Source organism: Spinacia oleracea, chromosome 1 (assembly GCF_020520425.1).
Source record: "Spinacia oleracea cultivar Varoflay chromosome 1, BTI_SOV_V1, whole genome shotgun sequence".
Taxonomy (NCBI): Eukaryota; Viridiplantae; Streptophyta; class Magnoliopsida; order Caryophyllales; family Amaranthaceae; genus Spinacia; species Spinacia oleracea.
The window spans coordinates 100,417,843-100,432,548 of record NC_079487.1 but is presented as its reverse complement, the minus strand read 5'-3'; the positions used below and the strand labels follow the sequence as shown (position 1 = coordinate 100,432,548).

General features: G+C 33.4%; 1 protein-coding gene across 1 annotated transcript; it reads left to right on the top strand.

Moving 5' to 3' along the window:
- The first annotated feature begins 2,672 nt into the window (after positions 1-2,672).
- On the top strand, positions 2,673-7,234 carry LOC110799077 (aluminum-activated malate transporter 2). Its single transcript, XM_022004278.2, has 6 exons — positions 2,673-3,029; positions 3,242-3,382; positions 3,919-4,191; positions 5,322-5,431; positions 5,528-5,674; positions 6,467-7,234. Exons 1-6 carry the CDS (start codon positions 2,723-2,725, stop codon positions 6,938-6,940), a joined length of 1,452 nt encoding a protein of 483 aa, XP_021859970.2. The 5' UTR covers positions 2,673-2,722; the 3' UTR covers positions 6,941-7,234.
- Positions 7,235-14,706: the final 7,472 nt, after the last annotated feature.

The following is a 14,706-nucleotide window of genomic DNA, read 5'->3' as shown; positions in this document are numbered from 1 at the left end:
TACTAATTCTTACAATTATTTTATACTTTCACTCGATCGATGTTGATGGGAAAAACATTTTAATTTGACACCAAATAATTTTAAGTATAGAAAATAGTTAAAGGTAATAGTTATTCATGCTACAGTCAAACTATAACTACAAGTCCATATTAGGTTTATGTTATTGGGTTACAAAGTTTGGGTCTAAAAAAGTATTTTTTCAGGCCTAATCGGGTTGGGGTTGATTTTAATTTGATTGGATACTGATTGGGTTCAGATCTTAATTTATTAGTTCTACTCGATTTCTTGTTGACTTCGGGTAGGGTACATGTCGGTTGCAAGTCTCAGATCATCTGACTAAGACCGGTTCAGGTTGAGTTTGAGTTGGTATAAGTGAGATTAGTTTGAATTACTTGGGTGAACTAGATCAACAATTTTCTAATACAATTCAATTTAACGAGTCTGAGTCAGTTTTTAACGGAAGTTTTTATTCGACGTCCTATTTTGCTAAAATCGCCCTCGTTTTAAGGGTGAAAGTACTTTAGTACCCTTGTAAAAATTACCCCCTCCCTCCTCTTCCCCTCTCACCTCAACCTTTCACATTTTACCCTTCCCTTTGCTGTCCACCATCTGTCGGCAACCACCACCACCATCTGCCGACAACCACCACTGCACACACCGCACGTCAATTGCCGCCCTTCCTTGTACCACTCCTCCCTTTCCTGTACCTCACCCCCTTTTCTGTTTTTGCGCACCCCTGTAAATCCTGACCACCAGAAAAGCACGACCACCCGAAAACTGCTGCCACCATAAAGGGGAATCCCACCCCTGTAAACTGCCGCCATCCACTAAAACACCACCCATGTGTCGGTCGACAAAGGAGATCCGATTATCTTCCACAACGATGCAGTCCTACGGCGGTGTAAGAGGAAACGTTGAGTGCAGTTCTGCCGAGGCGGAGGAGGAATGGTTGCACGTGGAAGAGCTCAGCGGAGGACTTGCCGAAGATGCCTCCTAAGAGGTCAACCATGCCCTCTCATTCAATGCTGGCGCCAGGGGCTCGTCGGAAGGTATTATTGTTGAATTTTTCTTTTTCTTTTGGTCGAACAGGGGTGCCTGACGCATATGGCGGCTCAGACCATGTCTGGGCCTCACACGGATGATGGCGGCCCGGACCATGTCCAGGCCTCACACAGATGGCGGCCCGGACCATGTCTGGCCTCACACGGATGGCGGCTCGGACCATGTCTGGACCTCACACAGATGGCGGCCCGTACATGGTTCCGACCGCCATCTCTTGGCGACACTACACTAAAAAATAAAAAAAACAAAAAAAACAGAACTTCCGGCGACGAAACGTGCATCATGATTCATGGTTGACGACCACGACGTTGAAGGATCATCGTCGTCCATGATGGTGACAGAGGTGCGGTGGTGTTCGGGCCTGCTATGGTGGTGTTGATGGTGGTGCTTGGGGGGCAGGAGATGGTGGTGTTGTCGGAAGGTGATGGTGGTGGTGGTGGTGGTGGTGCGTCAGGTGATGGTGGTGTTGCTAGAAGGAGATGGTGGTGCTGGGGCGGCATGTGATGGTGGTGTTGCAAGAAGGAGATGGTGGTGCTGGGGCAGCATGTGATGGTGGTGCTGGGGCGGCAGGAGATGGTGGTGTTGCCGGAAGGTGATGGTGGTGTTGGGGCGACAGGAGATGGTGGAGTTGCTGGAAGGTGTTGTGGTTGGGGTGACATTTTATAAGGGTAAAGTCGTCTATTACATTAGATTTTGCGGACGTTATTAGCGTACACGGACGTCGAATAGCGATACACGTTTTTAACATCCTTAATAAATACTCCCTACTTCATACTTTGTATGATACTCTATCTAGCTAGCTAAGTAGTTCAATACAATAAATAATACAAGTCTTAAGTGATTAACCCACTAGCCAAGTAGGCAGCCTTGGCTCTTAATTGACGGTTGACAAGTTTCAATGCACGAAAGGCTCCACCTTTTTTACCCAACCTTATTAGTTACTCTCTCTCTCCATTTTCTTATTGTTCCATAAAACAGGAGTACTTGTACTAGTAGTCTTAAGTGGAGTACAAACTAACAACTCCTATGCAGCCGCAGCCCCCATACTAACTAAAATCAGCGGTCACCTATCTCATCTCTACGGTGCACACCACCGCGCGCCACCGGACATGGTGAAACTGATTCGATCCGTACTCGATCATTTGATCATTAAACTTGATTTATTCCCGACCCAAAGTTGATACGGTCCAAGCTGAACTGACTATACAATCAATGCAGTGTTATACTCCTCCGTTTCACAAAATTTTGCTCAGTAGAAAGGCCCGAAACAGAAAGTAAGAATAAATTTAACCAAAGTGAAATGTTTTAACTTGAATAAACAAATGTCTTAATTAATTCGTACGTAAAAACAACCTGATTGTCACCTATACGCAATAGACACCACTAACCTCTCCTATCTCCACCATGAGTTTCTAGACACTAGTATACAAGTACCACCATTTTACACACGCTTTCAAATATCGACAACACTAAGTGGTTATCATATTATAACATACCCTCCTTTACTTTATCTATTTATAAATTTTATTTTATATTTAATTTGTAGTTTTATTCATTTTTCATGGCCCTATATGGCTATATATACAGCTGACATAATGCTTCTGTTGCTTACCTTCCCATTTCTTAAGCCTTCGACACACAAAAAAAAAAACAAGAGGAAATGGACATGAATGTAATTTCATCTCCAAATAGTGAAAAAAAGGGTGGTTGTACGACTAATTGTACCCTAGCCAACAAATATCTAACGTCGTTACCTAAGAAATTAAAGGACAATGTTGTCAATTTTGCCCTTGAGACGAAAAAGTTAGGACAAGAAGATCCTAGAAGGATTTTCCATGCCTTGAAAGTTGGGTTTGCTATCACGGTTGTTTCTTTGTTCTATTACTTCCAAGCTCTCTATAATGGTTTCGGTGTTTCCGCTATGTGGGCTGTTATTACTGTTGTCGTTGTTTTCGAGTATACTGTAGGTACGTAAATATCTTTAAACACGTACTACTTATATATACGGCATACATATCTATTAATGCGTACATTCTTTATTCTTAATAACGGACATATCACTACGTATAATTTGGAAGTCATATGGTCGAGGCCCATATGCATATATGTTTGGCTAGCAGAGACTCAAGCGTAAACCTGCGTAGTTGGACCGACTAACTTGAAATTGTGTGTTATGCAGGAGCAACCTTGGGGAAAGGTTTAAACAGGATGATATCGACTTGCATAGCAGGGTTTTTAGGGGTGGTAGCCCATTACTTGGCTGATCTTTCGGGTGATACAGGGGAGCCTATTTTACTTGCTCTCTTTGGCTTCATTGTAGGTACGTTATTATTTGTACTAATTAATTTATGTACGCCTAACTCTCTAAGTGCACCCTATACTGGCGCACTTTACATTTTTCTGCTCACATACTTTGCACATAAGCACATGAGTTATCAATTATCTGTTGGTTCAGTGGTGATTGGGGTTGAACTTGGTAGAGAGGATCCGTGTTCGATCCCCCGTAACAACAATTGGGAGGGGACTAGAACCTATCCACCTAGAACTCCCCCCGAATCCGGATTAGCCATAAGGGCGAACGTGCATATAAGAAACATATCACTAATCGAGATGGATTCATTAGGCATAGCGGATCTTCCTTATGGCCTGGGTGGACCATAATATAACTACATATTGCTTAATTAATCTAATGGCATGATCTTCACATAGAACTGTTTAAGATCCGTCACTACAGTCATCGAGAACCAATTACACTATTTTATGCGCGCATATATTATTCATGCAATTTGAGAGTATGGTACGTACTAATTAAAAATGGAATTATGATATAATTAAATTTTGGTTGAATGTCCGCAGCATCAACGATGACATTCATGAGATTCTTTCCAAAGTTGAAGGCAAGATATGATTATGGATTAATGATCTTCATATTAACCTTCGCTTTGGTGGCGGTATCGGGTTATCGGGACGATGAGGTCATAAAGATGGCGCAACAAAGGCTATCGACGATCATCATAGGAAGTTGTATCGCCATGATTATTTGCATTTTCATTTCTCCTGTTTGGATTGGGGCTGAATTCCACTTTCTCATTGCTTCCAACATTCACAAGTTAGCCAATTTCTTACAAGGTATATATACTTTGTACTTCTTATTAGTTTTTATAAAAATTTACTACTCAAATACGAAGTAACTAATTATTCAGTTTGAATTTTGACTATATAATATATATAATTTTACTAAATTTAACTATAATTTTTTTAATATATTTTAAAACAATTGTTACGAAATAAGATGTTAAATGAGTAGTAATTTTTTTTCCTAACATTAACTTTTTTAGGATGTATAATATTTACAAATATATAATTATAAATATTAATGGTCAAACTTGTATACTCGCGTATTCGACAAGTTACACCTTGTCAATTTGTGTCAGTTATTTTGAAGCAAAGTAGTATTCCCCCGTTCTTTTTTTATTCTTTAAGTATTCTGTTTTAGGTTTTTAATTAATTTTAATCTTTACATTTAATTAGAATAATTTCTTTTCTATTTTAATATAAATGCTCTAATATTTAATGTTAGATTTTGGAAAGTGAAAACATTACTATGAATGAACATAATTTAAATAATACATTTAAATAAAAAAAAAAGAATCATTATCAACCTTAATTAGCCGTCGTTAAGTCGCCTACATGATATTAAACGTACAAATTAAAAAGAAAAGGAGAGAGTAGTACTAATATAGCACCAATTTTTAAATGGACTTGGTTCACACTAAATTTATTGTGGACTATGCCTAAAAGAACGTTAATACTCCGTACCTTGTTCTTAATTTATTTTGGCATGTTTATTATGATTATTATGAAAAAAAAAATCAAATTGGTGTTGTTAAATGTTATTCTTAAATAATATGATTTTAAGTCACAATTAAATTTTAAAAACATAGATTACTATGATACAAAAAATAGTTACTACATCTAATAAATTTGGTGTTTAATTAATTAAAGTAACTATATGAATAATAAAGGTCACTATATACGTAAAAAGGGTGTTAGAGAAATTTATTGATTTTGAGTCCATACCAATATTATTGTGGATCAGGTCCACACAAGAATAATCCCTAATATAGTAGTATTCCGTACTACTCCGTATTATTGTATTACTAGTATTACGATCTATGTTTCGCTTTCACTTTTCGAGATTGAATTATAGTGGCTATATACTCATGCATCATCCTCAAATGGGAAAAATAATTCCATAGGATTTGGAAGTGAATATTTGAAAATGAAGGATGAAAAGTCAAAAGAGGAGGAGACTTTTCGTCAACAATACAAAAGTGTCCTAGGTACCAAAACCACTGAAGAGACCATGGTAACATCAATTTGGATTTGTCTTTTTGGTTTGGAGGTTAGTTTCAAATTAATATATTTTTCAATATGAATTAATTTGATGATCATATTATTGTAGGCAAACTTGGCTTCATGGGAGCCTAGCCATGGCAAGTTCAAATTTAGTCATCCATGGAAACAATACCTAAAGGTTGGAGCCTTAACCCGAATGTGTGCTTACAGAGTTGATGCTCTTAACAACTGCCTTAACTCCGACATCCTACAAGTAAGTATGTAACAAAATCGTAACATCTTTTGTGTACCAAAAGAACACAAGTACATACGTAAAAGAACTTGAATTTATAATTTAAAAAGCACAAAAAACATGTGTCCTTGATCTAATTTACACTTACCAAATTTCGAAGTATGTGTTAGAAAATTCTACAACACCTTTGTTTTATAATAGTCTTTACGTTTTCCGTTTTAATCTGTTTCATAAAATTCTTTACATTGTATACTATTTTTAGACATAAAAATTTAATGTTTTACCATTTATCCTACAATATTTACGTATTTCATTCAATTTCTCTTACTTTATTCATTTTATGTTACAATCATCTACTCCTACCTTTTACACAACATTCTCTCTTACTCTATGCATATTCACCCACCTTTTTGCACAATCTCTCTTATTTGCCTTAATATTTGTGTAAATATTCACTTTATACTTTTTTAGGCGCTACAAGTTGACCGACATAAGTATTAAGATAACATAGTAATAAATAATGAAACAAGTGGGTATTTAATAATAAATAAAAGGATTTTTTCATATTAGTTAAATAGAAAAAAAAGAAAAGCGAGTGAGGTGTAAAAGTTATAAAAAAAAATGGAATTATTTTACACATGTATTACTATATACATATTTTATTATATTCACCCACGTCTTTGCACATTTTCTCTTATCTGCTTTGATCTTTGGGTAAAAAACTGTAAAGATCATTATGAAATGGAGGCAGTATGTTTTAAAGTCGAGCTAACATGGTGCAATATCTACTCGATCTGAATTTGGTTATTTTAGGTGGAGACACCAGAAGAAATCCAAGAAAAGATGAAGGAATCATGCAAAAAATTAAGCAGCGAATTAGGCAAAGTGTTAAAGGAGGTATCTTTGGGGTTGAAGAAGACGAAGAAGACGGCAACAGCAAAAACACAGTTAAGAGAAACAAAAAAAGCAGCACATGAACTGAAAATGTTGCTTCAAGAAACAAGTTTATGGGAAAAATTCAATCTGTTAGATGTTTTACCAGCAGCAACAGTGGCTTCAATACTAATTGATATTGTAGATTGTGTTGAGAATATCATAGAAGAGGTTCATGAGTTAGCTTCCATGGCAGATTTTAAGTCCATGGACAGTGCTGTTTGCCCTGAAAATCAGCTGTCCCAGATTATTGTTGTTGGGGAAGTGACGACGACTGATAAGAACAATCATGGTCCAGATCTTAAAGGGCCGACGCCTTCAGTGGCGGAACCAGAAATTAAAAGTTTGCAATAAAGCGAATGGAGGAAGACTATCGATTGATCTTTCGTGATTATAATTTATGTTACTTGGACTCGGGTACTCTTGTCCAACATGATCGAGTACATGCATGCGTGTGTATTCAAGTGTTGGATTCGGCTATTTTGTGAACTATTTTCATGATTTTGGCTCTAAATGAAGTGTCTATATCTAGGATCAGGCACGGATAAATGAGGTGAAGTGAAGAGTATGTCTGAGTAACGTATGTTATAATTATGGAGTTCTTTTGGTTTCCTTACTCAAGAATAAAACCTTATGTCGTTATTGTTAGTACGTTGTTGTATTCTATAGCTATACAGATCCTCGGTCTTAATCACTAGGTCAAGACGTACATCATTGGTGTCGTAGCTACATACATATTTGTAAGTTATTCGTTTAATTACTTATATAGGCAGACATGCTAAAAATGACTCATATCGAGTTGAAATTTAATAACGTATTCCCTATTGCCCATAATTTTTCACCCCCTTTTTCGACTAATTTGCTCTCTTTCCTGCAACTCTCTCCTTCTTTAATTACCCTTCCCTCTCACTTTTAAAAGACCGCAATCCACTAATTAATTCATTCATGCAGGGTTGACCACCATATGCATTATAGGGTGATAGGGTTAGGAAAATTCTTTTTACGTACCAAAAATGAATAAAATAATGCATTCTAAACGTCCAATATTAAAGTTTGTCTGGTACTCTCATTCAACATTTTACTAATATACAAAGTATCGAGCCATTTTTGTAAGGGGAAAGTATCAAGCCATTTTGAAGAAGAAAACTCACAATTGTTCTGTCTTTACTTTTGGTAATTAGCTGTTTTTTTTTTTTTTTTTTTTTGAAGGATGGTAACTAGCTGATCAATTCTCTGAAGCCCTAGCTAGCCGTTCTCTTCCGAAAATAGGTTTTTAAGCCGAAAATAGCCAAATTATAATAAGTACGTATTACTTTATGTTACTTAAAATTTTCAATTTGAACAGGAATAAATATGTCATTTCCTTTATATATATTTTAAGTAACATATATAACATACTCTACCTACTTAATATATAAGAAGAAAAAAATATTTATGTGTAATCTTAAATTATCAACTTTATATATGTGTTTAAGTAACATGGACATAACATACTCTACCTATGTAGAACCAAAGAGTAAAAAACACTAAATGTGAAATAACACACAAGACTATTTTTGGTGTTTTATAAGTATAAACATGGCTTGGTTGGTTGACTTCACGACCAGTTTTTAGTTTTTGATTTTATAATTTTAGAAGTCTTAAACAAGAAAAAAATTGTTACTCCGTACTATGATACCATGTGTTCCATTTCTTTGAATTGTATTTTTTTTTTTTTATAATCTTTAAAACCACCATAGGTTTCCTCTCCACTCGTATATCAATTTCTTTTATTAAATCATCATGTCTTTTCATCTTACTTGTATTTTTTTTAGTAGTTTCACATTTCAATTTCAATTGAATAATTTGCATTAAACTCCCAACTCATGATATACCATCTATCTATTACTTTACTATATACTAAAAGAGACACCAGGAATGACACGTGTCATTTCCTGGTGCGATTTTTTCCCGCCAATTTTTTTTTATTTTTTTACTTTAAAATAAATAAATTACATTACGTTTTTTTAGAAAACTAAAATAAAAATATATTTTAATTACCATAGATGAGTACTGCATAATATATTATTAGAGAAAAGCTAAATCAATTTTATTTTTTCCTTTATGATATAATTTTATTTATGTAATATTATAACTTTTTAATCTGATAAGAAATATAAAAAATATTAATAAATGAATTTCTAATGTTAGTCTACTATTAATAATATAATACATGGTAACTGGTAAGTAAGCATGTTAATTAAAATAATAATACATGGTAATAATGTTAATTAATAATATAAGTTTATTTATCAACATTTTACTCAATTCAAAATATGTTGTATTTGACTAACTCGGTTATGCTCGGGTATTTTCGAAAATTAGTCTTGAGTCATTCGGGTTTGGTTAACTTGTTAGATCGTTCTACATACAAGTAAACGACTATAATTGTTAACTTTGCATAGTAATATGCAAATTTAGTTCATTTGAATATTTTTTTTACACAACTTTGAATTTATACTTTTTCCTATATCACAAGTCTTTTAGTTACTATTAAAATCATAAATTATTTTAGTAGTAGTCGTGCGTTGCACGGGCCCTAAACTAGTTTTTCCAATATTACGGAGTTTCATTCCTCATCTCCTTTACCGCAGAGTGAAATTTAAACCATTTTTTTTAATTAAGAGAGAACCGTTCATTGCACGGGCTAAAGCTAGTTGATGTTGAATAATAAACTTAAAATTAATTATTTTTAGTTTCCTTAAAAAATATACAGGGAATTGGAAACCAAAATGATAACAAACGAATCTAATATATTTGGATTATTTATTACTACGTATTAAAGTAATTTCTATGTTGTTTCATGTTGTCGATTGTGGAATATCTTAAAAGGAAAAAAATGACAAAAATATTGTTTAAATTTAATTTAAATATTCAGAACCTAAAGGAGTCCAGTAATTAATTAGTACCAGACCACATATATCAAATTATCAACCACCTTTCTATTCATAGATCATGCCGCATACACCACTACTCTTATCAATTATCATACATAAAGTGACTTATACCTACTTAATTTATCTTAGCTTTTTCATTTTTTAAATGCACCAACTCAACTAAACTCCATTAATAAAACAAACAAGTAATCAAGTGTATATTTGGGACTGCAAGGCGATAATCTACCTACGGCACGAGCACATACAAGAATTTTCATTTGAAGTGGGGTTAATCTATGGAGGTAGGATTCGATCTCTTATAATCCCCTCACTTTCAATGAGTTTGACTTGTAAGCTGGTGGAAAGAACATGTGAGATGTATCAGTTTAGTAGGATCATTGATCTTACCTTCGAGATGTACCCGTTTAATAGTGTCATTCATCTTACCTTTTAAGAAAAATAACTTTTTTGAAGGGGGGTAGGAAAGAATAAGGAAAACCTCTACCCTGCCTCAAGAATCCCATGTAATAGGATCGTACCTCCGACTTAGCCTAATAAGGTGAAATTCCCTACCAATTATTTTTTCTCATTATTATCCACATACTGATTTTCCCTTCCCACTAATATGAGCCATTGATTATAAAATGTATGGTTTAGATACAACTTTACCTCGTAGAGTTTTATTAAAATGTACTCTAGAGAATCTGGACTCGAACGTTACTTTGTCTCCTTTATTTGCTCGTAAATATTTTTTTTCCTTTATATATTTGGCCTAGTGAGTTGTCATGGTTGATATATTTACTTGCTTAAGTCAACAAAGGATTTTACCTTAAAAAAGTCAAACACATGATTTAGGTTCTCCATTTGAAGAAAGAAAATGTTACACTGTAAACTTTTAATATGTAGTTGTTTCAATATATCAACTTTTATAATCTTTATTGAAGCCAGTAAAAACCCATATATACTTCCTTCAAAAAAAAAAAAACCCATATATACTGGTATATGTAATAAACTACTCCCTCCGTCTCTTTTTGTTTTTTACGTTTTGTATTTTTCACGCGTTTTAACGAATAATTAATTTGCATTGAAATCCCTCAATTTTTTTTATTTAAACGAGATAAATTACGTTTATTTATAATGTTTTCACTTTTATCAAAATTCTGATATTGGGAAATGAAAAAAAAAAAATTAATGTCCCAATGGAAAAGTGTGAGAGATTAAATGACCCAATGAATTTGATTGGTTAAAATAATAATTGGACACAAATTTTGATATAATACTAAGTTATTTATGTGATAATATAAAAGGAAATGTAAAAAACATTTTGAAATACCCAAAAAAGAAAACGTAAAAAACAAAAAGAGACGGAGGGAGTAATAATCAAATATATGTGTTTAAAACCATACAAATCAATTTTCACTAGTAAAAAAAAAAAAACAGAGGTAATAGTTATTTTGATTGTAAACTTGTAGTAGGTTGAATATGGCCAAATGTGGCCTAAGGTTTTACACTTTTACTAATGTTGATCAATTGAGAATACATTGTAACTTTATCGATTAAAATTACGGCGTACACATTTTTAGTGGATGCCACACGCAATTGTTATTTAATTGCTATAAAATCAAGCTGAGATCAGAAGATGTACTTAATTACTTAATTATTGTAATCACGTAATTATAGAATTATAGTGGTGTGACGATGATGTAAAAGTGGAATAGTAAAGTTAAATTAGACCGTCCTTATTGTGTACTTGTATGTACGAACACTAATGACGCCAACTAATTCGTCTTTTTCTGCTTTAAAGTAAACCCACATTTGACATTTCTGATTTGGTTATTACGGTACGACTCAGAATCCTATGTTTTTTTTTGGTTCTACTACAAGGAGTTCCCACCGCCTTCGGCGAGGTAATCTCCCGTGGGAGTTTGCATGGGTACCTCGATGGGCAGCATCCCCTTCCAGTTGAGATTTTTTCCATTCCCAAGGCTCGAACCCGAGACCTTGGTTAAGGAGCAAGAGGCCCTTAACCACTAATGCTAACCTCAATTGGTACTCAGAATCCTATGTCCCATTGCATTTGTATATTTTTATTTTGTTGGATGCAAATAGGAGCCGAGTTTTGGCATGTTCGAGCTACTATTGATAAAGATTGTTAGTGTTTAAATAAGCTTGGAATTTTTTTGTTCGAGCTTGGTTTTTCAAGAGTTTGGTTTATGAACATGCTCGTTTGTATTTCGGGTTTTACTGAACAAGCTTAAATTATTTTTTACAAAATAAATGAATCTTAAATTACCTTTTAAACAAAAGTTTATACATTCTTTTAGTATAATTCATGTTTTTAATCTTCTTTATTGAAAAACGACACCTTCTTCACATCCCTCGTTGTTCAAAGAACTCCTAGCTGCCTATCGATCGGAAGTCATATCGGTATGATTCCTTCAAAATGGAAAATTCTTCCGAAAGCTTCACTGATGCTGTATGTCTTGTGTAAGTGAGATTTTTATTAATTCAATAATAAGACATTGAGCCGTAGGTCCAACTCGGATTTCGAACCTGGTCCATCGCCTTCCCGGATCCAACAGTCTTGAATGCCAGGAAAAAAAAAAGCTTTTTAGGAAGATCGATCTATATGATTCAATGAAGAATGAGCCAAAAATGGAATTTTTAAATAAACGGGAAATTAAGTGCAAATGCTACGGGATGGAAATGAGGGAATGTCTACAATCCCTGGTTTAATCATATACAATTTGAAGGATTTTGGAGGTTCATTGACCAGGCCTTAACGGAAGAACTTTCTAATGCTAGGTCAAACATACCTCATGGTGTTAATTTAGGGTTGAACGGGCTAAAAACAAGTAATCAAACCGATCAAACAATAAGCCAAACTATAAACGTACGCTAGTAATATGGCGAATACGTATTTAACATACTATTGCGAGTTTAACACAAAACTTTAAAAACTAGTGATATCAGTCACACACGTTAAAATAAAATAACAACTCAAATCCCTTTATATGGGCATTATAAATTCTAACAAAGAATCCCTTTATACGGGCATTATAAATTCTAAAAAGAATCCTAGATTAGTAGAACTCACAAAAGAACATAAACAAGTTGTTCACATAACGTGTCTAGCATGAAGTTGTTCGAGTTTAGCTCGTTTACCTAACGAGGTTAAATATTTTAGTTCAATTTTGTTTATTAACTTTACAATTTTACAAAGGAGTTTTGACCGGAATTAACTAACCTTGTTAGCGAGTAGTTCACGGATATATCGGTTCATTTACACCACTCATCATTTGTGTGTTATTTCCTCGATTGACTAAGTTGATTTATACTTCTAGTTAACTAAACATTTTTAATTTTCAACTATTTAGTGTCCCGGGGAATGCCCCATAGTGTTGCATATAGTTTAATTTTTTTATTCATTTCAAATTTACTTACTCGTATTTCTTTATATATGCAATTTGAAAATAATATGAATTTCATTATATATGCAATTTGAAAATAATATAAATTTCATTATATATGCAGTTTGAGAATAAAATTGGTTAACCAACCATTAATGACCGAATATTTGAGTAATTTTTATTTTATTTGTGTAAATTTTTTATTTTTATTTGTATTACTTTACTTATAACTCATAAGAAATTGGGTGATGATAAAGGTTGCAAGTTGCAACAACATTTAGTTGTCACAATCATACGTGTCGCAGTTTAATTGGTACATATAGGCGCCATGTATGCTTTGTGTCATCATAATATTTTTACTATCAATTCAATATTTTTACTATGAAAATATGTAAATAAGGTAGTCGATATAAAGAAGGAAACAAATTAGAATATTAAGATTTTCCTACCTTTTTTGAACATATATAATACATTACATAAGTTAAATATTTTAGTTTTCAATTTAAATCATGACACATAAGCATGTCATGCCATCATTGTGACACGGCTTAAAGGTCGCATGTTGCGACCTTTATCATTTTCGTAAGAAATTTGTTAAGTTGCAACTGTATAATGAGGTACAAAGTCAAAATACATTTTAGAGGGAAAAAAACACATTTGATATCTAAAGGAAAGCACATCATTATTATTTTTCCTATTCTTTCCTCTGTTAATTTTATGGTTTTATATTTGATCTAAATAAATTTCTAGAAAAGATTTATGATTATTAGTAAATAAATAAAAGTAAAGAAAAAAGTGTTATCATAATTATTGTTACTCACACATAAATTTGGGCATTAAAATTTTACACATTCAAAAGAACGACTTTTCTCTTTTTTAACTGTTTTAGACTTGGATTGTTGGAGTGATAGATAAAATTTAGCATTAACATATGAGAGGTCACGAGTTCAAGAATGTGTAGCAACTTTTTTTTTTTTGTAAGGACACAAAACATAATCATGTGTGCATATGACATGACGCCACAATGCATATCATTTGCCAAGTCATTGCGACACATGGAACCATGAAATGTATATACTCCGTAGATAAGTATATCAACCAATAAAATAAAGTATTTAATTCATTTTGTTATCCGTCCATAATCCCCGGCGGAAATGACACCATTAAAAATTAATGTCATGATCAATTATCAATAGACAATAGTGACTTAGATATTCATTAAATTTGGGAACATTTGAAGGAGATTTGTAAAACCACTCAATTCCAACTCTGAATTACGTCAACAGAGGAAGAATAATGAGTACAATTACGACAATTGACGATCACCGGTGGCCGACAATCAGACGAGGTATTGGGCGATTCCGATTGTAATTGATTTTTTTTGATACTTATTAAGGAGTTTCTTTTAAGGTTGGAATACGTATCTAGTAGGATGGGGTTTTAAAATGGTGGTAAAATTTTCGGAAATGACATTCTTATTTATATGCAGAAAAAAGCTGTTTTAAAAAGATCGTTATGATTACTATTTACACAAATATTAAGACAAATTAGAGACAATATGTAAAAATGTGGATGGATATAATAGAATATACATATGTTATGATGGATGAGTGTAAGAGAAAGTGAATGAAAAGTTGTACTACCTCCGTTTCGGAAAGTTCTTTATGTTTTGGAAAATGTGTCTAAAGTATGAAAATTTTAACCATAAAATCTCACTATTATATACCCCCTGTCCCAAAATACTCGCACCATTTTGACTGTACACGTTTGCCAATGCACAACATTGACCAACAAT